We start from the raw sequence: 27,455 nt of genomic DNA on the forward strand, positions 1-27,455 counted from the left end.
AGGTTTAACATTCTCAGAGGTCTCTGGAGCTTGGTAGTCTCCACAGCTACACACAACCATCATCTGGTTCCAACATCACCTTAGACAGGCCAGGTGCACACACAACCGTGGTCAGGTACACAGACAACCATGGCAAGGTGTGTGTATGTACCTTACCATGGTTGTGTATGTACCTGACCATGGTGGTGTGTGTATCTCACCACGGTTTTGTGCATACCTGACTATGGTTGGGTGTATACCTTACTATGGATGTGTATGTACCTGACCATGGTTGTGTATGTACCTGACCATGGTGGTGTGGGTACCTCACCATCTTTTCTTGTGTGTACCAGGTCATGGTTGGGTGTATACCTTGCTATGGCTGTGTATGTACCTTACCGTGGATGTGTATGTACCAGGACCATGTTTTTGTGGGCGTACCTAGTCACGGTTGGGTGTATACCTTACCGTGGTGCTCTTTGTACCATACCATGTCTGTGTGTGTACCTTACCATGGCTGTGTACATACCTTGCTTGCCATGGTTGTGTGTCCCTGATCATGTTTGTTTCTATATGGTAAGGTATACACCCATCCATGACCAGGCACGCACAAAACCGTGGTGAGGTACACACACCACCATGGTCAGGTACATACACAACCATGGTAAGGTACATACACATCCATAGTAAGGTATACATCCAACCAGGTACACAAAACTGTGAGGAGGTACACACACCACCATGGCCAGGTACACACACAACCAAGGTCAGGTGCATACCCTACCTTTTCAAGGTATATACACAACCGTGGTAAGGTACATACACATCCATAGTAAGGTATACACCCAACCATAGTCAGGTACGCACAAAACCGCGGTGAGGTACACACACCACCATGGTCAGGTATATACACAAAACTGTGGGGAGGTACACACACAACCAAGGTCGGGCGCATACCCTACCTTTTCAAGGTATATACACAACCGTGATCAGGTACACACACACATACACAAAGCAATAGCCAGGTACAACCATGGTATGATGCCCACACAAACACACACAATGAGGTACACACAAAACAGAATTATAAAAAGGTGCACACACAACCATGGTACACACTCAACCGTTATCACGTACTCGTACAACAATGGTCAGGTCCTCAATGACATCATCATCATCATCGGCCTCCCTTTTCCAGATGAAAAATACCCGTCACAGCGACTGGCCCCACCCTGCTTTCACACAATAATAATAAAAAAAAGACAATTTAAGGAATATTTACAAGCCATTTTGTTCATTATGTACCGCGTTACGTAGCAACTGCATATCTGGCAGATTACTGACAGCAATCAGCAAAGGGCTATTACATAGCTTCAAGAGGCAGGATGCTTGATGAATATTTGGACAACAGATATACATACAAAAAAAAAATGGCACAGGATTCATCTTAATACTAATAATCAAATACAAAACGTACTATTATTCTACTGCTGAACAGGCGGATATGATTCGTGAGCCTGTCCTCGCCAGAATTTAGCAGGATTTGCTTGTAGTGGTCGATAGATGGATATAGGTGACCTTTTCAAGCAAAAAAAAAAAAAAAAAAAAAAAGGTTATTTTTGTCATTACATGGAAGCTTATTGACAAAATAATTACACATTTGGAAAGCCTTTACCAAGACCTTTAATTTGATATGCGACATGATGTGGTTTGTTGCAATTAGATTTTTGACCTCGCGACAAGTGAAACCCCGACTAAATTCTGGCGGTATTTGTAAGTTGATGAGATTTGATGGTAGCTCATTTCAAGGGCTGATGTGAATGAAAAATATTAAGATAGCAGCAAAAAACAAACCAAAAAGAGGAAAAAAATAATAATAATGATTGAAATGTTCTTCTGTGCTTTGTTGTTGACGTGGAATGTACCATGGCACTGGACACTAAAGGGAGACCGACTGTGCTGTCGAGCGGCTTCCACAAAGCACGCACGGCTTCAAAAATAAGCGACGTTAAAAAATAGAGATACGTACTGTCGAGCCGTCATTCATAAGAGCCTGTGCGTCGTCCTTGTGCGAGGACCCTTTGGTGGGGGCGCGAGCTCCTGTCAATGTGGGTGTTGGGGGGGCGGTCCATTGACGGGCGCCTCTCGGCCCCTCGCGCCCGACTTCAGGCATCCCGTGTGCACGCATATCCGCAAACGCGTTAAAACCAGCCGCTCTCCGAACACGTAAAAACACTATCCGGGTGATCCATTTTTAAAAACATTTTGTCTGTGTGTTTCCTTATAAAGCTCTCTTTTTTTTTTTTTTCAGCGATAAAGACAGATTTAAAAAAAATAGATCATACAATTCTCAGAAGGGAAAGGAATTGAACATCTGATTATCCCCTGCCACAGGGGCTTACTTCTTTCTCTCGCGTGGCGTGCTTGAGGTTTGGCAAGTAAGCTTTAAGGCGTACCTTCGTCTTTTCTTTTTTTTTTTTTTTGATAGTCTAACATCATCAACTCCGTATGCATTTCAATGATACGCCACACAGGAGAACGTTATTATTATTACAATATTGTCCCAGGGCAATAACGCACACGCCACCGCCGTCTCTCTGTGATGTATCAAAGCGGGAAAAAACAAGAAGACAAAAAAATAAGCCCCTGTCGTCACCTGGCGGGATCCCACCGGTTCTCCCGACCCGTCTCCGTCCGCACCGTTTTAGAGATCAGTCACTTTGTTTTCCAGGGCGGCTGCTATCTGCTGCAGCCGCAGGGTCAGCTGCTTACTCTGCGCCGCCGGGTCCTCGTCCAGGGATGAGATGATCTGGGAAATGAAATGTTTATTATTAACTCATTCACTCGCAGCCATTTTCACAGAAGCAGTCCCGTTCGCTCCCGGCTTGTTTTACTGGATTTTGACTGATTTTGCAAGGCCCACAGAATATTATGTTTTATGGCTATAAAAGCATGGAACCTATCAAAAGAAAGATTAAAGTCTCTTCTTTCATGAGGAAAAAAAAAGTATGTTTCTATCTGTTTCTGTTTTGCAGCAATTAGCATTAGAAGAGAGCTAAGTGATTGAGCTTTTTTTCTACATGGCCCCGGTTGATCTCCTTTGCTCTGCTGCCACCTGCTGGCCGTTTGTGTAATAACTACCATTTCTGCAACCGTTCTTTGCAGTTGAGAGGCTGACTCAAAGCCTTCTGTATGCTCTGGCATAAAAAAAACAAAAACAAAAAAACGTATAAATACGTCTTTGGGACACTCAGAACATTAAAAAAAACGTATTTACACGTTATTGGGAGCAAATGAGTTAATGTGACGGCTCCTCTCACCAGCTATTCATGATAACTGTTTGCTGCACAACACAAATAAACAAAACAACTAAAAATAAGCCACAAATTAAATCTGGCCCCCAAAGCTTTGGCTTCCTTCAAACTTTGTGTGTTCAACACCCAACTCGTGGGGATGTCAGGCCTCGCTTGCAGCTCTAATTTAAATTTTAATCCGACTTCTTCATTAGCTTTTGTTGATTCCTCCTTCTTTTGTGACCTCAAGTGGCAACACACAATGGACACTTTAAAACATAAGAAGAAGAAGAAGAACGGGAAAAAAAAAAAAAAAAAAAAAATCAATTCCCCGAGAGCAATTTTCCAATTCACATCCTAGAGAAATGATTCCAATTAAAATTGCACGCAATCACTCTTCAGGCATGTCAAGCAAGATGTGGTGGGTGGCGGGCGGGGCGGGGGGGAAGCAATAACAAAAGCGGGCAGTGGTGCGTTGAGTGGAATAGAGCGCCTTTGGGCTTCTTACCCCGTCGTAGTACTTGCTGGCGTAGCGGTACAGCTGATGGAGAGCCACTTGTGTGTTCAGCTTGTCCGTGTGAGACTGGCCGCAAAACAGCAACAACAAACGACAACAGGAGCAATTAGAAGGCTCAACCCGGACGAAACGTAAACTTCACTTCAACTTGAGCACGGAAATATGTCCACTTTTGAGGGGCGATATCGGGCATCTTGACGAATATCGGTGTCGGCCTCTTTTGAAAATCTGAAGGCCGATAAAACGTAAACCATTTTAATCTCAGGAAACTATTTATTTAAATTTTCAGTTAACTTTATAAGAGATGCTGCTGACCCTGGGAACCTTCTGAAATGTGAAAGTTTAAGATTTCAGGCATTTTTATTTTTGATTTTTGAAAAGAATATTTAGTGTAGAAAACTATAGAGATCTAAGGTATTAACTTGTTTAAGTTTCCATTTTACTTTTTAAGACGTACTGATAACCTTTGGGGCTCCCTGACCATTTTTGGTAGAAATTTAAAAGGATTTTGTCTAGGATTATAAAAATACATAAAAAAAAAAAATAAAAAAATTCTACATTTTGAAAAGTCAGAAAAATTGTTCAATAAACATGCTTTCCACATCAACAAAGTCAAGATTGGTATTTGTATAAAAAAAAAAAAAGACTAATATATTTTGCTTTTTTACTAAAAATGAATATCGGCTTCAAATATCAGTTATAGGGATGGAACGATAATGGCAATATCGTGATATTGCGATATTAAAACGGCCATAATATATCATCATCGTCATGTCACGATAATAAAAAGAAACACTTTAAAAAAAATAGGTTGATTTCCATTTGTACAGTTCTTGCACCCTCTGGTGGCTAGTTTTTTTTTTAGTGCAGTTTAATTTTCACAAGGATGTTTTGGCCCTTTTATGTTTAAAATCCATGCTTTTGGTCAGATGAAGGGGAACGTAATATGCTTGTGACTCAATATTAGGTGTTATTAGAGATTGTAGGTTATTTATATGCATTGCTGTAATGCACAAAGACATAATTGTGCGTATGTTTTTTTTTTGTTTTTTTTTAGTATGAGCTCATTTGTTTACAATAATGTGACCTTTTTTTTTAAGTTTCTCCAACCTTCCCACAATATTGTGATAATTATCCTATCGTGACGTTCATATCATGATAATATCGTATAGTGATGTTTGGATAGCGTTCCAGCCCTAATCGGTTATCGGCCTCGGTATTGGCCCTGGGAAGAAAAAAAACAAAAAAACATATCGGTCTATCTCTAGTGCTTTTCTTTTCTTTCTTTTTTTTTTATTTTATTTTTTTTATTAACCAGTGTTAAATCATTAAAAAAACCATTTTTGACTGTCTCGAAGCTAACCTTGGCTTTGCATCACGTGCATGTTTTTCACCGCCAGTATTAGCAGCGTAATCAAAAAGGGGGAAAAAAAAATGGCGTCTGTGTGTGCGCGGGTCTTCCTTACCCGTGAGACCTCTGCCAGATGAGTGTTCATGTCCTGGTCACTGACGGGGACCATCTGTCTGATGCCCTTGTAATAACTGCCGCACACACGCACAAAAACGCACGCACGCACGCTTCAGACACGGACGGTTCGGCAACATCTGCGACGGTGAAATTGCTGACGGCGCTTACTCGTCCACCATCTTCTTGTAGGTCGAGATCTCCTTTGCATAGAGAAGTTTGTTACTCGGGGAGTCCTGCACATACAAACAACGGCGGTGCTTTCACTTGTGATGTCGTTTTGTTCCTTGACACGTACATAACTCAAATACTCAAACTGGAAATGTTACTCATCCATTCCAGTCCCTGATTGTTCAAACATTACAAAATAAATGGTTCAACAGTATTGTACTTCATAAAAACATAGAGTAACAACATAATGAAATAGAATGGAAAGAATTGTTTTCATATTTCAACACTCATTGACGTGGCGCTACATTTTTTGGGTGCGTGCTTTGGCCACCAGGGGGCAGTATAATACTTCCTAACAGTTGTTTTTGGTGCAGAGGATAAAGAATATATTTGCCTATGAGGATTATTTGGCTTGTGTGCATGTGTTGCTTCACGGTTACACCTACAGCTATGACACTTTGCATTGCGCGTTAGCATTAAGCTAGCGGACTTTGGTATGTTTTGTTTGGTTTGGTCAAATACACAATTTATAAATCTGCTGCTTGTTGTGGAGTTTTTGTTCATAATTCAAGACAACAAAAAATTTCGGCTGAGAGATGACTTGTATCTCAAAAATCTTGTCACCTTTTAGTTGAGTTACCACTTATTACAGTGGAGCAATTTCTTTCGTTTCACCTTTAACCTCTGTCTTCCTCCTGCATGCACATCATTCCTCCACAAATTCACGGTTCCAAAATTCATTTCATGTTTTTTGTCCTGTGGAAATTATCCCCAGGTATTCTTTGAAAGAAAAAAAATAAAAATCACAAATTTGCAGTTTATGTGCTGTTTCTGAAATGCCCTAAGGTGCCACAAGATGACGTCATAGTCCGGCCAAAACAGGAATTGGTGTCAAGGAAGTATGTTTAAGTGATTGTCAAAATGTTTTCCGAAATAACATAATTTGTAAGGGTGATGTGATAAGGTTAGTTTTTTTTTGTCTTTTTTTGCTTTCCACCCATGCAAACCCGACTTGACTTAATCGCATTTGCGCTCACCCGACTGAGCTTGTGCTCGGTCTTGGTGCAGGCGTCCATGAAGGTCTGCGCGATGACGGAGAGCGAGGCGTCCACCACTTCCGACACGTGGACGTCGAAGATGAAGTGAGGGTTCTTCAGGATGTTCACCCAGAAGCGCAGAGGGAGGCTGCAGCGAATACATGGAAACGACACGTGAACGGTGACATGTCGCGGAAAACTGACTTTTGCCACGACTTGGATACGAATAGTTGCGTCGCTGGAGTGGCCGTTCACCCATTTAAGTGTGAAATTAAACAACCAAGCAATGACGAAATCTGATAAATCTGATTAATTAGAACGTTTTCAAGGATGACGTGAATGATCAAAGCCTTTGTATTATCAAAGTTCTTTGTGGTAATGTGTGGCAGTAGAAGAGTTAATGTTTGACTGCCAAAAATGGCTAAATAAGTAAAGTATCCCTTTAACTCATTTGCTCCCAATAACGTGTAAATACGTTTTTTTTAATGTTTTAAGTGTCCCAAAGACGTATTTATACGTTTTTTGTTGTTTTTTTTTTTTTTAATGCTAGAGCATACAGAAGGCTTTGATGCAGCCTCTCAACTGCAAAGAATGGTTGCAGAAATGGTAGTTATTACACAAACGGCCAGCAGGTGGCAGCAGAGCAAAGGAGATCAACCAGGGCCATCTAGAAAAAAAAGCTAAATTACTTACAATTTTAAATAGATTTGTGAAAACTGATGAAACTTAGCTCTCTTTTAATGCTATTTGCTGCAAAACGGAAACGGATAGAAACATACTTTTTTTTCCCTGATAAAAGAAGAGACTTTAATCTTTCTTTTGATAGGTTCCATGCTTTATAGCAATTGAACACAATATTCTGTGGGCCTTGCAAAATCAGTCAAAATTCAGTAAAACAGCCGGGAGCGAACGGGGCTGCTTCTGTGAAAATGGCGGCGAGTGAATGAGTTAAGTTGCATGGTTGGATGCATTTCCTATGTGGAAAAATAAAATAAAAATGTTGAGCAATTGGGAAAGCCAGGGCCTGATGGCACGCTGAAAGAGAATCAATAGCATTTACTTTAAGTCAATCCTTGATGATGAATAATTCAGAGGAAGGTTTTAGCACTCTCACATCCCCCTACAATCAAAAAGACAAACACAAGAGCTCCAAAAGGGAAACAAAAGGGATCTGAGCCGAGCAACAGCCAGCGATGCTTGTCGGGGCCTCGCCAAAGCCTGACCTTTAAAAGTCCTACAAAAACTTCAACAGTGCAGACGGCATGTGCGCAACGCTCGACTACGCTAACTGATTTCCCCTCTGAGCACAATACAACAGCTTCATTCTTTTCCAAAATAAGGATGTATACATAAAAACAAAACAAAAAAACCCCCATAACATTCTCCCTGATCTGAGCGCGTGCCCGCCCAAGTGAGACTTGAAAGGCGCAGAGTGTAAAATAAAATACATACTGGGTGGGCAAAAAAAAAAAAAAAAAAAACCCCAGGAGGGTGTACAACACAAGCATAAAAATAACAGTGTTGCAACAATCCCACAATTAAATTAGCCTGGGACACAATTACCATGTTTGTTTGTTGTTCTGCCTCGTACACGCATTCATATTTAATACGTGGCCCCGCATTGATTTGATAAACATGACGGCTGGATGCCGAGCGCGCGGCGCCGAGTAATTAAATCGCTCATCGCCTGTCCTTGTGCCAGCGCGCCGGCTCTTTTTCTCTGCCGCTCAGCCCGGCGTCAATCACAGACATCGACATGCAACACGTTGTCTGGGGCGCCCCCAGACTTCGCCGGCGTGACACTAATTTATGCGCTTAAATGTCACACGGGAGCGGCGGGATTGCAAATGCGAAAAAAACAAAAACAAAAAAAACAAAAAAACGCGCATCTGTATGCATCTCCTTCTTGGATAATCAACTTTTGTTTCTTGGGAGAGTTCCTCGTTTGAACTGCAGACGCAGATGTGGATTAGTAGACACCTCGGCGCGCGTGTCGCAGTGTTTCCGTAATTTGACGCTCACGTTCAAAGTTTGAAGACTTTGCACGGGAATCGATGGAGAATATTACTGCGGGTTATTCCAGAACAAGGGATTTCGATGGAGTTGAATAAATCATTTTCCTCCCGGATTCGGAAAGAGACAACAGAAGGCGGGACGATGGCTTTTGCGAAAGGGAATAGGGGAAAGGTGCAATTCTCCTGCCGCCGTTGTGTCAAAAACAAAAATGCTGTTCAAGAAAACAGTGGAACTATTACAAGAATAAAGTTGTGACATTATGAGAATGAAGTCGTAACGTTATGACAATCAATTTGTAGTTTAACAAGATAAAAAGTTCAAGTCCTAAAGGACGAAAAAAAAAAAAGTTGGAATACCAGGAAAATAAAATTTTATAAGAAAAAAAGACAATAAAGCTGCAATGGCTTGTAAAAAAAAATAAAATAAAAATCGTAATATTATTATACAAGAAAAAAAAAAGTTTTAATACGACGACAATCAATTTAAGCTCCAATTAAATTCGGACTGAAAAAGTCCAAAGTCACAGGAATACAAATATTTTTTTCAAGCATAAAATTGAAACGTTACGAGGACAGTGTTTTGAAGTTAAGAGCATGATGCAATGCAACAAGAAAAATATCATGAAGTTACATGACTATAGATGCAATTTGATGTGAAAAAAAGTTGTAAAATACGAGAATGATATGTTAAATTAAAAGAAAAAAAAACGTACAAAGTCGGAACACGACAATTATAGCATAACAAAATTTAAGATGCAAGATTATGTGGGGGGAAAAAAAATCATAGTAAAAAAAAAAAAGTTGAAATATAACAGAAGCAAAGATTTAATTTCCAAGAATGTCGAAAGTTGAAGACGATATATATATTCTTTTTTAAAAGATGAAAAAGATTTCCAAGAAAACAATCACAATATTGTGTAATGAAATAAGAACTGAGTTCTGCCTGCATGCCTCACCTCACTTCAACAGGTGCTTTCCAGCAAGATGCCACCAGATGGCGCCAAAGAAACATTGTTACATTAGACAGGCATTGGCCTGATCTGAGTACAAAAATTAGTTTTTCACACCTCCTCAAAAAAAAAAATAATAATAATAATAATAATGATCACATGTAAACTTGCAAAAACCTACAAACAAATATGTAGGGGTTGACTGTACATACGTTTGAACTACTTCACTGCCAGCCCCGTTAGAATGGATGTTTGACATCTTTAACATTGATTTCCGATAAAAGACTATCCAATGTATTCCCCAGAAATTCCCCAATAAAATCAACCAACGTTTCCCTCCCAAATTTCCCACCCATTGAAACCAGTACCTGTTGGTCTTCCAGATGTGGATGGTCTCATCATCCACGTTGTTGTGCTTCAGCGCCTGCTCGTCCAAGAAGTCAAAGAAGTATTTGACCGCCGGCGGCACCACTGCTCCGGAGCACAGCACGCTGCGGAAGAAATCGTCCACAAACTGCTGCAACGTTCCCTACAGGAAACAGTGAAGCCGAATGAGTCAGAGAAGCACCGGGAACTTTCGAATGCAGAAAGAATGTGAAACTATTGTAGTATTAGCTTCGGGTTAATGGCAACAAGAAAAATAATCCGCCCCCATGACGACGTTTGCGAGCTGCTGAAGCAACAGGTGGCAAATCAGGATGCCGACAACTACCGATGGCAGATGGAGGAAAAGAGAAATCGGACGCGTGGATAGAAAGCAAAGAGAAGTAACTCCTGAATATCAAAATGTAGAAAACATGTAAGCATAAAAGTTGACTTAAGAGTTGAATTCATTTTGTGATCACACCCACTAGCATCACAAATCATCTTCCTCGTTGAAATGAACGGACATTTAACTCTTTTACTGCCGCACGTTAACAAAAAAACAACCCCCAATACCAGCGGATTTCCAGCATTCTAACTCATTTTTCGAAGCAAACAGAATATTATGTTCTTTTGCCACATATCCAACATGGGGTACCACATGAAAGATCGCATTCCATTCTTTCATTAGAAAAAAAGTGTGTTTCATTGAGCGAAATTTGAAAAGAAAAGATACATTTTCTCCACAACCGTGACTTTGATACTAATATTTTTTGTTTAGCGACGCTCCGTCAAATGAGGTTTAGTGTTACATAGGCTTTGATCATTCACGTCAGCCTTGAAAACGTTCTATTTCATCAGATTGCGTCATGTTTCATTGTACTTCGCAGCTCTAGTTAGGGCCCGAGCAGCTACCGCTGCGAGGTTTAGTAAATTTGAGTTGAGTTGAGTAATTCCATACACCGGCAGCCCATTGACAAGAGATACAATGCTGCCATCTGCTGGCCATAGGTAGTCGGTGTTTTTGATTTCACAACCCATTGACCCGGCTGCGCTGCACTTGGATATTGGACGTATATTTAAAAAAAAAAAAAAAAAAAAAAAATTTAAAAAAAGAGTACCGTATTTTCCGCACTATAAGGCGCACCGCATTATAAGGCGCACCTTCAATGAGTGACATATTTTAAAACTTTTTCCATATACAAGGCGCTACAGTAGAGGCTGGGGTTACGTTATGCATCCATTAGATGGTCCTGCGCTAAAGGGAATGTCAACAAAACAGTCAGATAGGTCAGTCAAACTTTATGAATAGATTACAAACCAGCTTTCTGACAACTCCATTCGCTCCCAAAATGAATAAACAGCTGTTTTATTATTTTCTCTGAGCTATAAAGTATTAGTATTAGCTAGCGATCCAAGATGGCAGGATCTTCTGCGCATGCGCGTCACCGATCGTGCAGGGTCACCGATAGCGTCTTGACAGCGAGACCTGTTGCGGCTCAACATTGATCCATATATAAGGCGCACTGGATTATAAGGCGCAGGGTCAGCTTTTGAAAAAATTTAAGGCTTTTAGGTGCGCCTTCTAGTGCGGAAAATACGGTAGTTGACGTCACTTAACGTTTATGGCGGCATACATCGTGATTTTACCAAACATTATTAAACGTTTTTGGCGGTCAAAGAGTTAATTGCCAAGCGTGGAAGAAACGAGCACCTTGACAGACAGCAGTCGAGTGAGATAAATCTCAGTGATGGCTTTGGTCATGGACTTGTCCTTAATGCTGCCCCGCTTGGACTTGATCTCATCCAGCTCGTCGGCGGGCCTCACCAGGTGAAACACCTTGTCATCCTCCAACAGAGCGTTCCCTGAAACAACAACTCGAGCGGTTACGCTACTCGCTTACCAGCGCACACGCCTCAAGATCACAAACAAGCCTTTGTTGGAGCTCGGCTGAATTTGAATGAACGCACCCGGGACATCAAAGACAAACGTTGGGGTGAAAATCAGCTTTTATGAAAATGCACATGAGAAGAGAAGTGCATCTCATTTGAAAGTCATCTAAAAAAAAAGTGCGGCTGGACATAAAAGATGAATTAGCATGCTAAACGAGAGCGGGGAGGAGAAGGGAAGGCCTGGGGAAACGTCGTCCGTTCAAAACACTTACGCTCCTCGTGGTTTTCCTGGTTCTGATCGTAGTTCTGCTGCGTGTGGAGCACTCGCGACAAGACTAAGGTGGCGTTGTCGCGGACCTGCAAAGCGATGGAGGCAGAAGACACGACATTAGTAATCACAAGAGCAATAGAGCAATATATTTAATAAAAAAAAATCATCCTCCAATCTTCCCTAGAAAGGAAATTCACCAGCATACAGCAGATTGTTTTAAACATAAATTAAAAAAAACCCAACATAATATTGTCTAATGTGGAAAAAACACAACCAGGAAAAAAGTCACATCAGAAAAAAAATGGATAGCAATACTGAAATAAAAATTCTAGGAAAAAGTGGTGAATTATGAAAATGTAGTTGCAACAATTAGGTTGTATAATAAACATAAATAAGCATTACAAAAACAACTGGGAAAGTACATTTGGCAATTTATGTGAAAAAAACAAGAAATAAGTTTAGATGGGAGAGTAATAAAAATATGATCAAGAGAATATTAAACAAAGACGTAATTATAAGAATAAAGTCATAATTAGAATTAGGACAGACTATTATGAAAAGAAAGTCATTACATTACAAGAATAAAGTTTCAAAGTTCGAGAATAAAGATAAATTAAATAAAAAAAGAAGAAAATAATGTTGAAAAAATCAATTAGTAAGTTATAAAAAAAAGAAATAAATTGATACAGCACAATGTTTGTAATATTTGCATAAAAACCCCTAAATCACCAGGAAAAAAAAAAATCTATTTAATATATTAAAAAAAAAAAGCATAAGAAAAAAAAAATATATATATATAGATATATAAAGTATTATTAAGTATTAATGTGAGAATACCATTTGAGAAAAAAAATTGTATTGTTACGAGAGTAAATTCACATGTATACCTTTATTCTCATAATCATCCTCTATCATTACTGACAAAAACAAAGAAAAAAAGAACGAGTTCTTCATTGGCCCCTCCTCCTAAAGTTTAATGGAAAGCGGTTTGTTCGTTTTTTTCCATCAATAAAAACTTCTTGGTCGAGGTAACAACACACCAAGTCCTCACATCGTCTTCTTTCATGACCCTAAAGTAATTCCTAATCAACGTGACCAAGTGGACACGACAACGGGACTCCACATGGGCATGTTTACAGCACGTTTTCTTCTTCAAACAGCAGCATTAGTGGCACGTATGACCCACGGATTCAGCTTTTTAACGGACAATACAAGAGTTAACGAGAGCAGGTCACCAAAGAAGAATGAAGATTTAAGCTCATGAAAGGCAGCACTGAAGGGGGATATTTGTGACTGACCTTTGTTTTCACCGGGTCGATGCGGTGAAAGGAAGATTTAGAGGGCTTCTCTCAATGCTGGTTTGTTTTTTCCTGATGTGTACTTCTCGAGTGAGCAAAGATCCTTACTCTAGTAGGGTGGTTTGTTTGTGTTGAATAATTGAAAGACTGAATAGAGTCGCTAATGTAACATGGGCTAATGACTGCGTACATGCTAGATGCATGGTGGTGATGCTTTGCTGATTATTATTTAAGTTGTTGAAGACCACAATAAAAGAAACTAGTTCTAACTTGAATGCTTGACTTCACTCAATTGAACATTTGAACTCTTGGAGACATCATGCAACTTCTTCTTCTTCTTTTTTTTTTATGAAACCCTGCATTTTACATATTTTGGCAACCACTCATACAAGCAATTAAAACCCCCTTTTGGAGCGCCGGCAATTTCTGACAGATTTTTTTGCTATTTGCGGCAGGGCTTCGTTAAAGCAACACTAAGGAACTTTCAATTCATGTCGATTATGGCGGTGCCATATGGGCGTAAGCGGTATTGTTATATCTGCAGGAAGACCACATTTCCCATGAGGACAAGTGCATCGCGTCGTTTTTGAGCTCACGCCAGCGAGTGAAAGTCGGGCCGATGTTGATCCTTGACGGTCCTTTTATCCAGGTAGCCTCCCTTTTGACTTTTTTTGTCTCGTCAGACAAAACTTTTCAGTTGTTTTGCAGCTTCTTCCCGGAAAGCAGCAATCATGCGTCGACATTCAAATTGACTTCTGCCGTTGCAACGAATGGATCAATGGGGAAGTGACGTATGCCATAAAGCAGTCAGCACATTTGTAGTTTTGTGTGTTTTGTGTAGTTTTGTTCCTACCGTCCTCCTCAAAGTTGCTTAGTGATATTTTATTAAGGTTGAAAAGTTCCTTAGTGCTACTTTAACATTTAATGAGAGATTTCAGTGTATTACAAGAAAGGTCGTCGAGGAAATTGTTGTCCTGCTACAAGCATAAAGTTCACAATAAAAAAATAAATAAAAATGTCACAGAAATGAAAATGATTCTTCAGTGAAAAATAAGTCGTAAAATGAATAAATTACAAGAGCGTTACGTACGTTATAGTGAGCCAGTGTGTTGATGCGTTTACATCTGCCCTCTTTTTGGGATGTCAAGTCCAGATCGGACAAAATTTGGCCTGTGGAGCCTGGGCGCCACTCTGTTGAGAGAAAAGGAAGAAAAAAAAAAGTTCACCACCAGAGGTGGGTAACTAGCAACAAGCTACTTTTACTCCGTTAATTGAGTATTTTTTGGTAAAAGTACCGTAACTTGTACCCGCTTATATTGAGCTAAATTCTGCTCGCTACTTGTATTTTTATTTGCAGGTCTTGGTTATCACTTGCATATATACAATATGGCTATATACACATTGCACATGCTATAGACATTTATAACATTATACAGTATATAATATTCACCAGCTGCAGAGAAGAAAAGAAACGTACATATATAAATTAACATGAAATCCGCTGCTGTGCGCAGACCAGATAGCTGACTTTGTCAGAAATGTTCGAAATGGAATTCCAAAGCTGATTGGCAGCTCGACGCTTTTGAATGGAGATGAGATTTAACGGCGGCGCAGACCTGGGCCGGGGCGCCATCGCGGCTCATTTACAATTAGCGCCACATGAGAGGGTTATCGTCCCGATGCGCTACGAAAGGCGACAGATCTGCACTTATCTGAAACGCACAACGGAATGAGATTGGCTGCGCGCGTGGGAATTGGGGGGGGGGGAGAAAAAAAATGTCTTTGATGTGGCAAAAATGTCTGTGGAGATTTGAGCTTTTGAAGTCGGCTCCCCCTAGGTTTGCAACTTTGGAACTTTGTTTAGCGAATAAAAGCGTTTCTTTTGGTTGCTACGACTGAATAAGCTGATTCAGAGCTAAAAGAAATTAACAATTCAAAGCATTTTTTTCAGTAGGAACTGTAATTCTGAACTGTCATAAAAGTGTAAAAGTTTCAAACTAAAATATAAGTACTCGCCGTTTAGTTTTCGGTGCAGCAAAACTGCCAGTTGTTGACAAGCTTCTCTGGTCATTAGCCATTATTTTCCAGCTACATGCCGTTTACATCAACATCTGCTGCTAGCATCTGCTTGCTAAAGCCAACTTATTTAATGTAAATGATATTTAAAGAATTTTATCGTTTCATACTGTATTGAGCTGCCAGACGCTTTTTCCATGTCACAGTAAATAACTTTTCCGGATCGATTGTTATAATGAAACTTCCTCTCTCTGCCATAATGTGGTAGCCATCTGTGGTGGCACCATAAAAAAAAAACAAAAAAACAAAAAAAAGCCCAAATTGTGATGCTTTTATATGGAAGCTCATTCCAGGCAGTCATTTATTTATTTATTTATTTTAAACTTTAAGAAGCATATTTTTGCTAGTGGATTTTGTTTCTTTTGCATTAATTAATTTATTTTATTGTTTCCCTTTTTTTTCCCCTTTTTTTTCGGGAAAACAGAAGGAAAAAAGCAAGAAAGAAAGGAAGGAAAAAAATGTGAAAAAAGAAAAAAAATTATTAATGTATTTTTTTTATTTTTTATTCGTCTGCCATGTCAGAAGTCCATTTTTGTGTTTGTGTATATATATTAGTTTGACCTTCCTGCCAGTAAAAAAAAAAAAAAAAAACCCCGCCCGCCCCCAACACCCAGAAATCTAAATCTAAAAAGAACAAACAGCAAACAGGCTTCTGACAGTCTGACAGTAGAAAGTAAAACCCTGGCAGCGACGGTTTAAAAAAAAAAAAATCAGAAATCTGGTTCTGCCAAAACAATAATAATTAAATAAATAAATAAATAAATAAATAAATAAATAAATAAACCCACTTTTTCTTTAACTGGCAGCACTGGATTAGAATGTAGAAACAGAAAAAGCTCCTTAGTAACTTAAGGATACATGAAAACTTTTTTTCAAAAAAAAAAAATAAAAATCACAATTTAAAACAGTTCCAAGTATCTTAATAACATTTCTCTGCCATTTTCCCATCATAAGATAAAGAATTTCTGCACAATTCTTATCCACATCTCACGCAGGCGCCTGCATTGAAGCAAGGGCGACTTGTCACTGTCGTGATTTTAACTTCCTTTCTCAACCCTCTAATAACGTTTTTTTTTTTTTTTAAGTGACATGAAACTGTTGATAGCAAGGTTCTTCCTTTGACTGCTGAACGACATCGATGCCGACACGGTAAAAATGACGGCGACGTTTCACGCCAGGCTTCTTTTCCCTGCGTATATTTTGACGCCTCAGTGCCGTCCGACTGTAAAAAACTCATCACTCACCCAGCGTGACGCTGTCCACCTTGGGCCGGGCGGAGTAGGGCAGGTTCCTGTACACCTGCTCGATGATCTTCTCCTTCACCTGCGAGATGGTGTCACAGCTCAGGACCTTGACGGGCGTCACATCGGGTCCCTCGCCGTGCACCAGCACTTGCAGCGTCTGGCAACAAGACACAGCAAAGGTGTGAAACACACGAGGATATTCAAATACAGCACAGCATGTACAGTTCAGTAGTCTTGACGTGATCAAATATTTCAACGAGATATGGTCATGAAAAATTTAATGGGGCAAATCCACGGCCGACAAGCAAAAGAAAAGTTCAATGGAAAGTAGACCTCTTTACAAATTTTAAAAATGTAGTTCATCATTTGTAATTTCTTGTTTTGGCTTTATTCCCTTGTTAAAGGTCATTCATATATCAAGTTAGGATTATATGTTTAAAAACAAAAACAAAAAATAGTTTTTTTCAGACCAATACCAATATGAGAGCAGTTATTACATTACTGAACTGGAATAACCCCATTTTTGCTGTTTTTGCAGTTGGGGTCATTCAAATATTAAAGTTAGAATTATGTGTCCTCCTCAAGGTCAGTTCTATATTACAACTAGGGTTGTCAAGAGATGAAAATTTTTAATCGCAATTACCATTAGTCACCATTAATTACCTTTTTTTTTTTTTTTACCTGTTCAAAATGTACAATATTTTTTTTCTCAGTTTTCATACTCTTGTTAACATAAAAGTGTAAAAACAATGTTAAACTAATAGAAATATGTCTGAATCTTTTAATCATTGACACGGTAATTTCTTAATTCATAAAATTGAGTTAAAATGAAATGAATGTACTGTACTGTAAAAAAAAAAAAAAAGTATGATATTGATTTGTGTTGAGGTCATTTTCTGCCACTAGATGGCATAATTGCATTTGTAAGACGGCGACATTTTTCTTTTCATATTAAGAGCTATCTAATCTTTAACATGACATAACCTGTGAAATTCTTCACATTTTTTAAATTGTAAAATACAACATGACCCCAGTCTCCACAAATGATTATTAATTCTTATTAAATTTATTCGTTGCGACTGGAATTTCCTCAGCTTTCCATGGAATGGTCAGTCGTTAATTGCGCGTAAAAAAAATTGCGGCTTTAAAGAAACTTTAGATTAATTCAAAATTAACGCACTAATTATGACATCCCTAATTAAAACAATCTTTAAAGTGAAGCAAAACCATTTTTCTTAACGTAATTTAGATGCATGCATGTGTGTTTATATCATGTCTAAAATTACCATAAATTTCCTTTTTATGAATTCCAATTACTTTGCAGGGAATGTGTCCAACTTGCCCAACTGGATATGGTTTGACCTCCCACTCGAAACACACACAACTCTGCTGTCAAGATGTGGTTGTCATGGTAACCAAGCTTATCGCACACACACACACACGCGCGCGTGCACACACACACACGGCGGTGGCACTTGATAGGAATTCTGTCACCTCGGCCCCGGCTAATGACCGCAGCTCGGCGGGAGCAACTTGAGTTGCTCGGCCAGGAACTAATTGACCACTTGATGCAATCAAAAGAATGGCAAGGGGGAAGTTGACGTGAAGGGGGGGGGGGGTGCAGCCAATCCAATCCTACTCGCTCTGCATTTGAGTGTCAGTGTGAAGAGCGGCCCGTGAAATCCAAAGTAATCGTGGAGACCTGTGAAATCAAGTCCACCGGAGGGGGTAGGGGAATGAGGGGGGGGGGGGGGGGGGGGGGGCTTGCCTCGCTTTGCACGCTGTAATTCAATCACAGGAAGAGATCCATCACCGTGGGGGGAGACAGCATGATTGGGAGCTAATTCGATAATTGTCCATGACATCGCCATTACCCACAGGCCATTTTATTTATTTTTTTATTTCGTGTGAGTGTGCTGACGTTGGCCGTGTTCACATTCGCTTCTCCGTCTCTGAAATGCAGCGGGCTAAGTCCTCGCAGTGGCTTATAAACGTTCCACGTAGGAACTTGTCGCCTTTCCAAGCTGAGCCGTGAATACGTCGGCTGGCCTCCGTGTCTTTTTTTTTTTTTTTTTTTTTTTTTTTTTTGCGCGTTGAGTACATGACACTGAAAATGGATGTCATACAAAAGCAGCAAGTAGCCTCAGGGTGTTCCCGCCCCCCCCAACAGATCCTCTTCCCATGACAACAGCGACTCACGACTGTGCAATCTTTCAGCAGCTGTATGTGTACGTGTTAGCGACTTATAGCGTGTCCATCTCACCAGCACAGAGTACTCCACGTCATCGCCCAGCAGGCCCGTGTCGTTGAGGGTGTATTTGGCTTTTTTCACTCGGGCGTCGACGGGTCCTTTCTCAATCTGGTGCTTGATGGCCCGGAACAGTTTGTACAAGGGCTCGCCTGCCGAGTCCTGACACAAATGAGAGTTACAATTAAAGCGCTTTGTGATTATTTTTTGGAAAGTTTGAAAACCCCGACGCATTGAATGCATCACTCAAAACAAGACATGCTAACTAGTGTTGTTCCGACACTGATACTAGTATCGGTAAGCTGGGTATCGGAATCGGGATGGGGAGCCAAAAAACGGTATCGGAACTACATACTAACACAACACAACAATTAAAGTTTACAAGAGTCTACTCTATGTAATTCTTGCCAAAAGAGAAGGATTTTATCCTAGAGGAGATTGAGGGCAGCGAAAAAATAGACCAGCGCAGTAAAGTCGAGAATGAGGGCAGCAGGAAAATGATGTGCTATAAAAATGAGTGTCTCATCAAAATGGAGACTGAAGGCAGCAAGAAAATGGACCACTGCACAAAAAGTGGAGACGGAGGACAGTGAGTGAACAGACAGCGGAGACTGAGGGCAGTAAGAAAACGGAGCGCTGCAACAGTGGAGAATATGGGCATCAAGAAAATGAACTACTGAAACAAGAGTGGCGAGTGGGGGCAGTAAAAAAATGGGGGGGGGCAAAATTAACAGCTTCAGCAAAGTGGAGACTGAAGGCGGAAAGAAACTGGAGCGGAGCAACAAACTGGAGATTGAGGGCAGCAAGAAAATGGAGCACTGCAATGACATGGAGAGTGAGAGCAGCATGAAAATAGAGTGCTGCAGCAAAGTGGAGAAAGTGCAAAGCGATAAAATGTACTGATGCAGCAAAATGGAGGCTGTGGGCGTAATTAATATGGAGCACTACGGCAAATCCGAGACTGAGGGCGGAAATAAAATTTGACTGTAGCTAGCAGCAAAGTGGAAACTGAGGGCAGCAAGGAAACAGACTGCTGCAGCAAAACGGAGAACGTGGGAAGCTATAACATGGACCACCACAGCAAAGTGGAGACTAAGGGCAGACAAAAATGGACCACTGCAGTAAAATGTAGAATGCGGGTATTAAGAAAACACAGATCAATATATAATGGCTTATTTCAGCAAAGAGGAGACTGGGGGCAGCGAGAAAATGGCTCGCTGCAGCAAAGTGGAGAATGCGGGCACGCCATCATGTACTGTACGCATCTTACTGAAGCGTGTTACCTTTAGGAATTGGTAAAGGCAGATGGACATCCAGTTGCACAGCATCCTTTCCACCACCGTTTCGGATCTGAAACACAAATTATACGACACAATTTACAAAAATTATTAGCAATCGTTGAATTTTAAATTTAGATTTTGGGTACAATTATTTTTACTACAGTTATATTTAAGCCTTTTTAGATGAGAACTGATCTGACATTGTTATTTTCTGCCAGAACATCACAAGAGATTTTTTTTTCATGCAATATTGGTAGATTATGAGATATTGACATTTTTTTTACACAAACCTTTGGCCACACATCACATAAGAAAAACATGTTAACTCATTTGCTCCTAAAGACGTATAAATATGTTCTATTTTAAATATTTCCAGTGTACCAAAGATGTATTTCTACGTTTTTTTTTTTTTTTTTTTTATGCTAGAGCATAGAGAAGACTTTGATGCAGCCTCTGAACTGAAGATAACGGTTGAAGCAAAGGCAGTTATTACAAAGGCTGCCAGCAGGTGGCAGCAGAGTATAAGAGATCAACCAGGGCCATGTTGCAACAAGCTGTTTTCCCCAGTTTTAAACAGATTTGTGAATATTGATGAAACTAAGCTATATTCAAATGCTATTTGCTGCAAAACTAGAAAACAGATTGGTAGAAATGTACTTTTTTTTATTCCCCCCCCCCAGATGGATCAAATCAAAATCAGTCAAAATTCAGCAAAACAGCAGCAAGCGAAGGGAGTTTGCTTCAGTGAAAATGGTTGGGAGTGAATGAGTTAATTAAAAAATAACAACATAATGATCCCGTAAAATCTGTTCAAATGGCAGCAAATAATGTCAAGGCTGCTTAAAGAGGGTCTATTTTTTTGGGAGTGCTGCAGGGTCAATTATGGCAGTGACAGCTTGGAATGTGGTGATGCACGTTTAAGACAGCGTTTCTGCACAATGTTGACAAGGCATTTCTGCAAAGCCCGTCAGTGTCAGTGTCCATCAAACTACTCCATACTCAGCCGACACTCTGACGGATCCTCATGACAGATATCCACCGGCGGCAGCCTCCCTCGTCCCCATGCATTGATAGCGGTTAGCATGCCTAATTAGATGTATTTAAGAAGAAGAGGGGTGGGGGGGGGGGGGTTGTCGTGTTGGCGCAATGACCTAATCAGCATAATGAGCCTCTCCACTGGGGGATAATTAAGACGCGCATTTGTTTAACAGCCAGTGGCTAAGTGGCAAAACATGGGAGAGAGTTCAAGTGATATCAGCGTATCCCGATAACAATGAGAGATGACAAACCAAGAGAGGATTCAGCTTTTGGACGCTTTGACCTTCACATGATCTTTCACGTTAGTGAGATGAAAAACGAGATATCGTTAAGGCTATTTTATTGAAATAACCTTCCAAAATAGCTAGGTCCAGCATTCAGACCCATACCTGAAGGTTCCAGGTTCCTCTTCAAAGTACTTTTTTTTGTTAATTATTATTTTTTAATAAACACAACGCACATGAAAACAGCAAAATATGAGAATCTCCTGTAAAACATTGACAGGGTGGACATTTTTGGCTAACGTTAGCATTTAATGAGCACGTGGTGGACCTTCACTTAGCAACACAATTCAGTTAGCAAGCTGGATAATGTAACGTTTAAAAATAATTCAAATATCTGAAAGGTCAATTGATACTTCAATATGACAGGGTGGACACGTTTTGTCAACAGCCAACTACAAACATAACAGGGGAATGACCAAACATAAGTCAAACTATTTATTCAGCAACTATCTACTGTTGTGTTGATGCTTTAACAGATAGTCTCTTAACCACATGACAGGGTGGACAGAAATTTCAGGGAAGTCAAAACAAAGGAAAAGTTGATTTGGTGTTATTTAACCACTTATTACATACACTGTAGTTAGCAAAATAGTGGATGGGACATTTCAAAATCACATATACCAATGATTAAAAAATGTACGAAATTATTGTATTAGTATGTGCGCAAATGTTTGGCCACTTGTATAACTTCTGTGTTTCATTATTCGACTAGATTTTTTTTTTTATGATTACTGAGTGATTGTGATGAGCAAAGCCACTTTATATTGACCCAGGTGTCCCATAAGTGTATTGCTTAGGCCATGATAAATGACCCCAAACTACATTCATACAGTAGTTCCAGGGTATTTATCAGGGGAAATTAGAAACGTGAATTAGTCAATGTCTCTTTATGACAAAAAAAAAAATATTATGGCAAAAATTAACACAAATTTCCAATTAGTTTTCATAATTTAATATGGAATGTTTCCAACTTACCCAAATGAATATTTACAAAGTTTCTAATGATCCCCACTCGGGCAAGTGCCTCAGGCTTAAGGAACAGAACATGAGAAGAATTTGTATTTATTATTAAAACAAACTATTTCCAACACACATTTGAATTTAACTTTTTTTTTTAAAACCTCCTCTATGAATGGCCTGGTTGTTTTAAAAAACAGAAAAGGTCACAAAAGTTTTCCCAGCACTGCTTTCCAAGCTTGCTCACTCACCGGCGCAGCATGAGTTTGGGGTTTTTGCTGTGCACGTATTCCTCCATGAGCTCCAGCAACAGCGTCCGCATGATGTCCGTGTAGTACTCCAGCTTGCCGTGCAGCGCCACCGTCAGCAGGGAGGCGAAATACACCTTGGCCCTGGCGTTGAAGTCGTGACTGCGCTCCAGGGTGCGGATGAACTGCAAATGGCGACACGCAAAATGGGAAGGATGAAGGAAAAAGACTGTGGTCGTGTGCAAGGAGTTTTAGGTGAAGAAAATTTAGGGAAAGTTTTCCCCGGGAGGTTAAACTGAAGAAAATACTACAAAGTTGGTATTTACCAACTCTTAATGAACAAAAGAGATCTTATACTGCGACATTTGCTTCACCCACTAGCTACATGCTAGCTAACCGGCTAGTGTTAATTTTGTCTGCCATTTTTAAATTTAGTCTCAGTTTTAGTCCAATTTCAGTCACGCTTGTTAGTTTTTATCACAGTTAGTTAACCTTATCCCATTTTTATTTAGTCTATTTTTAGTCGCCTCTAAATCTAGCATTTTAGTTTTTATTTTAGTCCAAGAAAACGGAATTTTATGCATCTAGTTTTATTCAACAAAAACGTTTTAGTCAGGACAACCATTTTACCCCTGTATCTTTTTTTTTTCCAGCCGATTTATTGAACTTTTTCAGATCTAAAACTATTTCACATAAAATGTTCTCATCTTTTGATGAAAAACAACTTCACACACAATTACTGTGACTACTATGGCTCCATGCTATGAGCTAGCTAGCAAGTTAGCCAGCATTAGTTAGCAGTCACATTAACATTATTGTTGGAACGTTATAGCCGCTGGATTAATGTTGAGTCATAACTAGGGATGTAACGATAAGGGCAATTTCGTGATATCGTGATATTAAATCTGCCACAATATCGTCGTCGTCATGTTGACAATATTTAAAAGGAATACATCTGTTAAAAAAAGTCAGGTCGATTTCCATTTTTGCAGTTCTAGCATACTCTAGTGGTTAGTTTATTAGTGCAATTACATTTTAATTAGGGATGTTTTGGCCTTCTATGTTTAACATCTATGCTAATTGTCAGATCAAGAAGAACCTAATTTTCTTGTGAAGCGATCAATGTGTGCTTTCATTAGCAAGTAAGTGCCTCAATATTGTTATATATCGTGATAATTAACGTATCGTGACCGTAATATCGTGATAATATCGTATCGTGATGTTTGGATATCGTTACATCCCTAGTTATAACTATAATTTACTTTTTTTTTTTTTACCTTTCTCCATGAATCGACCACCTGTTTGCTCCATATGTTCGATTTGTGCTGCTTCACATGACAGTGTCACAGAAGTGACAGACTGGCAGAGACAAGATTTAAAAAAAAAAATCACATAATTTTTGTCTCGTTTTTGTTCATGAACTAAAATGTCTATAGATTTTAGTCCAATTTTTTATTAAGTGAAGACATTAGTCGACGAAAATGCACACTGATTTAGTCCCAGTTATTGTTTATTAATGAGGGTTTTAGTCTAGTCTAGTCTAATTTTAGTCCAATGAAAAACTTTGAGGTGACGAAATTATTTTTGTCTAGTTTTTGTTGACGAAATTAACACTATTTAGCAACCATTACCTGTATTATTTTGGTAGGTTTATACTTTGCTGTTGTTTTTCCCCATTTATTTCACTTACATTTAGATCTTTTGTACATTTCCGTTTCACAAACGAGTAAACATGTAAACTGTTAGCTTCTCGCACAAGACAGTTTGCAACACTTTTTTTTTTTTTATATTATTGTTTGACTTTCACTTGGAGGTAAGTTGGTAACTTTGTAAAATGTTAACAAAACTAATAATAATTCAACAGCAATCCAACAATATCGATGGGCTCCGCAGTGAGGCTAGCTAAAACACAAATGAGAGACGGGGGGAAGCTCTCGCAGATTTGCAGTTAACACCTCCAAGGCTGCTCGTGTGCCAGCACTGTTGGATTATTAGAAGCCTTCCAATCTGCTGCTCCCGCCGTGTCTTCAGCCGTCTAATATTGGACCCGTCAGCATCTGACAGTGGGCGCCAGGGTAAGACAGGCCCAATTGAAAATAGGAGCCAATAAAAGGACTCCACGCCGAGATGTGGGAGTGCGAACAGGCGCAGATGTGTAGGTTTGACAAAGGGAGATAACAGATTTAACTTAACTCATTCAGTACCAATGACAACTATAGACGTCAAAATCCAAGCAAACAGCCAGTGTTAATTTTGAAAAAAAAGAAAAAAAAAGAAAATTTAAAATTAAAATTTTAATAATTAAAAAAAAAAAAAAAATGTTTTAGTTATAGTCTTCTGACTAAATTTAATTAAAGCCTTAGTCATAACTCAGTCACCTGATTGTATTTTAGTTTTAATCCAATTTTAGTCAACAAAAATAAAGAGCAATTTTAGTCGACTAAAATTAGCTTTTGGAGGCCGAGACCCAGTATGTGGTCTCAGTAAGACCAAGACCGATCACAAGAACGTCGACGCCCGTGTTGTAGGGTAACAGGAATCCGTTCTACGCATGATGGTAGCACTTAGCAATGAAATTGTTGTCATCGTTGTTATTCATAACAGCAATGATTAACAACTATGAATGAAAACAATGAAAAACTAAAACTAAATTCAAATTTATTGTCAAAATTTGCACTGGCTGTTTGCTTGGTTTTTTGACGTCTATAGTCGTCATTGGCAGTGAATGAGTTAATAATAAGACAGAAAGTCTTACACGAGCTGATTTTTTTGTACCATTAATTAAAAATACGCATAGATGCAAAACAAATCCAGTTTTACTGGTGGTTGAATTTTTCTGAAGAAAACATCACCGTTAACACTCCCCACAAGGCAAGTTAGCACATTAAGCATCTTGATGTTAGCAGGCTTTGCATAAAATTACAGCAAAATCATCTAACTGTATATCATTATTAGTGAGTGGCAGACTAATCAGATGACATAATCAGCAGTAGTTTTTTGTTCGACTGAAATGTTTCTTTTCAGATTTTGTTCTTAACATTTCTACTACTTTACTTCTGGCAACTATTTTTCATACATAAAGCCAGATTTGTTTTTTATAATTTAATTTATCCACTGAATTTAGGTAAAAAAAAAAAAAAAAAAAAAAATGAAAGAAAAAAACATTTCTCATGAAAAATAATTTAAAAATATAATACATATATATATATATATATATATATATATATATATATACACAAACAAAAAAATTCTCATGCTAAATAATTTAAAAACTTTATATAAATTTATTTTTACTTAGAGTTTTTTAAATTTATAAATCTATAATAAATCTATTTAAAAAAAAGAAAAAATCAAAATACAATCACATTGCGCACACAAGATACAATATAAAGAAATAAAATGAGAAATGCATAAAATAACAAAAATAACATACAAAAAATAAAAACAAACATACAAATAAAACACACACACTAAAAACAAAACACTGGAAAAAAAAAATGTAGTCATTTACAAAGGCAAAAATTTCAATCATAATCTCTTTCCAGAAGCCGTAATCTCTAGAATATCACATTTCGTTTGGATCGGATCCAGACTGTGCTTTTGGCAGCACTCTCAATTTTAAATGGAAAAATCCCATCTAACATGTTCGGGCCCACATATCTCAGCTGAGGCTTGAAATTTGTTGAGCTTATACAGGATCTTGCGTTATTTGCTCAGAGCAGGTTGCTGCCTTTATTGACATTATGCACCCGTTTAATACAGTTTTGATGTGCTTGAAGTATCGCCTTCTTTGTAATGTGCGGCTAAGCTTACAGAAGCGTTTCATTATTCCGCAACAATAACAATAATTGCATATTGCACTGTAATGATTATTATGAAACAAAACTAAAAAAATAAAATGTGTGCTTACATTGATGAGGAAGGTCTTGGAGTTGAGGAGGTTGGAGAACTGGTTGAGCGCCTGCGTTACGGTGACCCGCCGGGCCTCGGGGATGTCCAGCTTGCCCGTGATCATCACGTCGTTGGCGCCGTCTTTGGAAGGCAAGAAGAAGACGCGGTCCGTGTACGTCTTGTAGTCCAGGAAGGGGATGCGACCCTCGCTCAGGTCGTTGGTGTGGTCCTCCATTTCAATCATCAGGTCTGTCGCGCACGGGCAATAAACGGCTCACTGGTTAACACATTCACTGCCATAGACGATTTTAGACGTCAAAGATGATTTTTTTTCCTGGACTGGCAGTGAATGAGTTAAGATTACCGCAGGTATTTTGTCAAGTTCTGTCAACATACCCGTGAACTCTTTCTTGCAACGGTCTCGCACGCTCTCCTCCAGGTTCTCCAGCTGGTGTTTGACCTTCTCGTACTCCCTCTCGGCCTGTTGACTCTTCCTCCTGCGCACAGTTCAGCGTTACCCCGACACGATTCAGACAAACACGTCCGACGGCGAGGGATTATACTTCCTGTTAAAAAGCTCATTTCCTAAATCCGGTTGTTGTACAAAGCGCCGCGGTGTCCAAATATTTGCCTTTGTTAGCTCCACCACTCTCTGATTGATTTTCGAGTTTTGTCAAGAGTCTTTTTAGCCGCACTTAGTCTTATTATTATGAGTTTGCCGGTGTGCCGTTCAGCTGAAAACATGATTGCATGGCAAGGAAACAAGCAAGGAGAGAGCGTATTAAGACAAACTGAGCTGGAGAATAAAACAAGCAGAAGCTATGAAATGATTTAAAAAGAAACGATACGTCAACAGACAGCTGACATTAGCGCAGCGGTTCTTTTAACATTGTTGGATGTACTGATCATTCACCAAACTCTTCAATAAAAAATAAAA

General features: G+C 39.2%; 1 protein-coding gene across 1 annotated transcript in view; it reads right to left on the bottom strand.

Moving 5' to 3' along the window:
• Positions 1–687: 687 nt before the first annotated feature.
• plxnb2b (plexin b2b) overlaps positions 688–27,455 on the bottom strand; it is a 221,873-nt gene continuing 195,105 nt past the window's right edge. Inside the window, exons 24-38 of the mRNA XM_077517377.1 lie at positions 26,915–27,015; positions 26,538–26,767; positions 22,631–22,812; positions 20,104–20,170; positions 18,836–18,982; positions 16,573–16,729; positions 14,343–14,443; positions 11,956–12,040; positions 11,505–11,656; positions 9,796–9,956; positions 6,463–6,610; positions 5,426–5,490; positions 5,256–5,331; positions 3,781–3,855; positions 688–2,788 (exon numbers count right to left, since the gene is read on the bottom strand). Of these exons, the coding sequence (XP_077373503.1) occupies positions 2,684–2,788; positions 3,781–3,855; positions 5,256–5,331; positions 5,426–5,490; positions 6,463–6,610; positions 9,796–9,956; positions 11,505–11,656; positions 11,956–12,040; positions 14,343–14,443; positions 16,573–16,729; positions 18,836–18,982; positions 20,104–20,170; positions 22,631–22,812; positions 26,538–26,767; positions 26,915–27,015 (1,852 nt within the window). The 3' untranslated portion in view covers positions 688–2,683. The remainder of the gene's footprint in view (positions 2,789–3,780; positions 3,856–5,255; positions 5,332–5,425; positions 5,491–6,462; positions 6,611–9,795; positions 9,957–11,504; positions 11,657–11,955; positions 12,041–14,342; positions 14,444–16,572; positions 16,730–18,835; positions 18,983–20,103; positions 20,171–22,630; positions 22,813–26,537; positions 26,768–26,914; positions 27,016–27,455) is intronic.

The sequence above is a fragment of the Festucalex cinctus genome, chromosome 3 (genome assembly GCF_051991245.1).
Source record: "Festucalex cinctus isolate MCC-2025b chromosome 3, RoL_Fcin_1.0, whole genome shotgun sequence".
NCBI classification, from domain to species: Eukaryota; Metazoa; Chordata; class Actinopteri; order Syngnathiformes; family Syngnathidae; genus Festucalex; species Festucalex cinctus.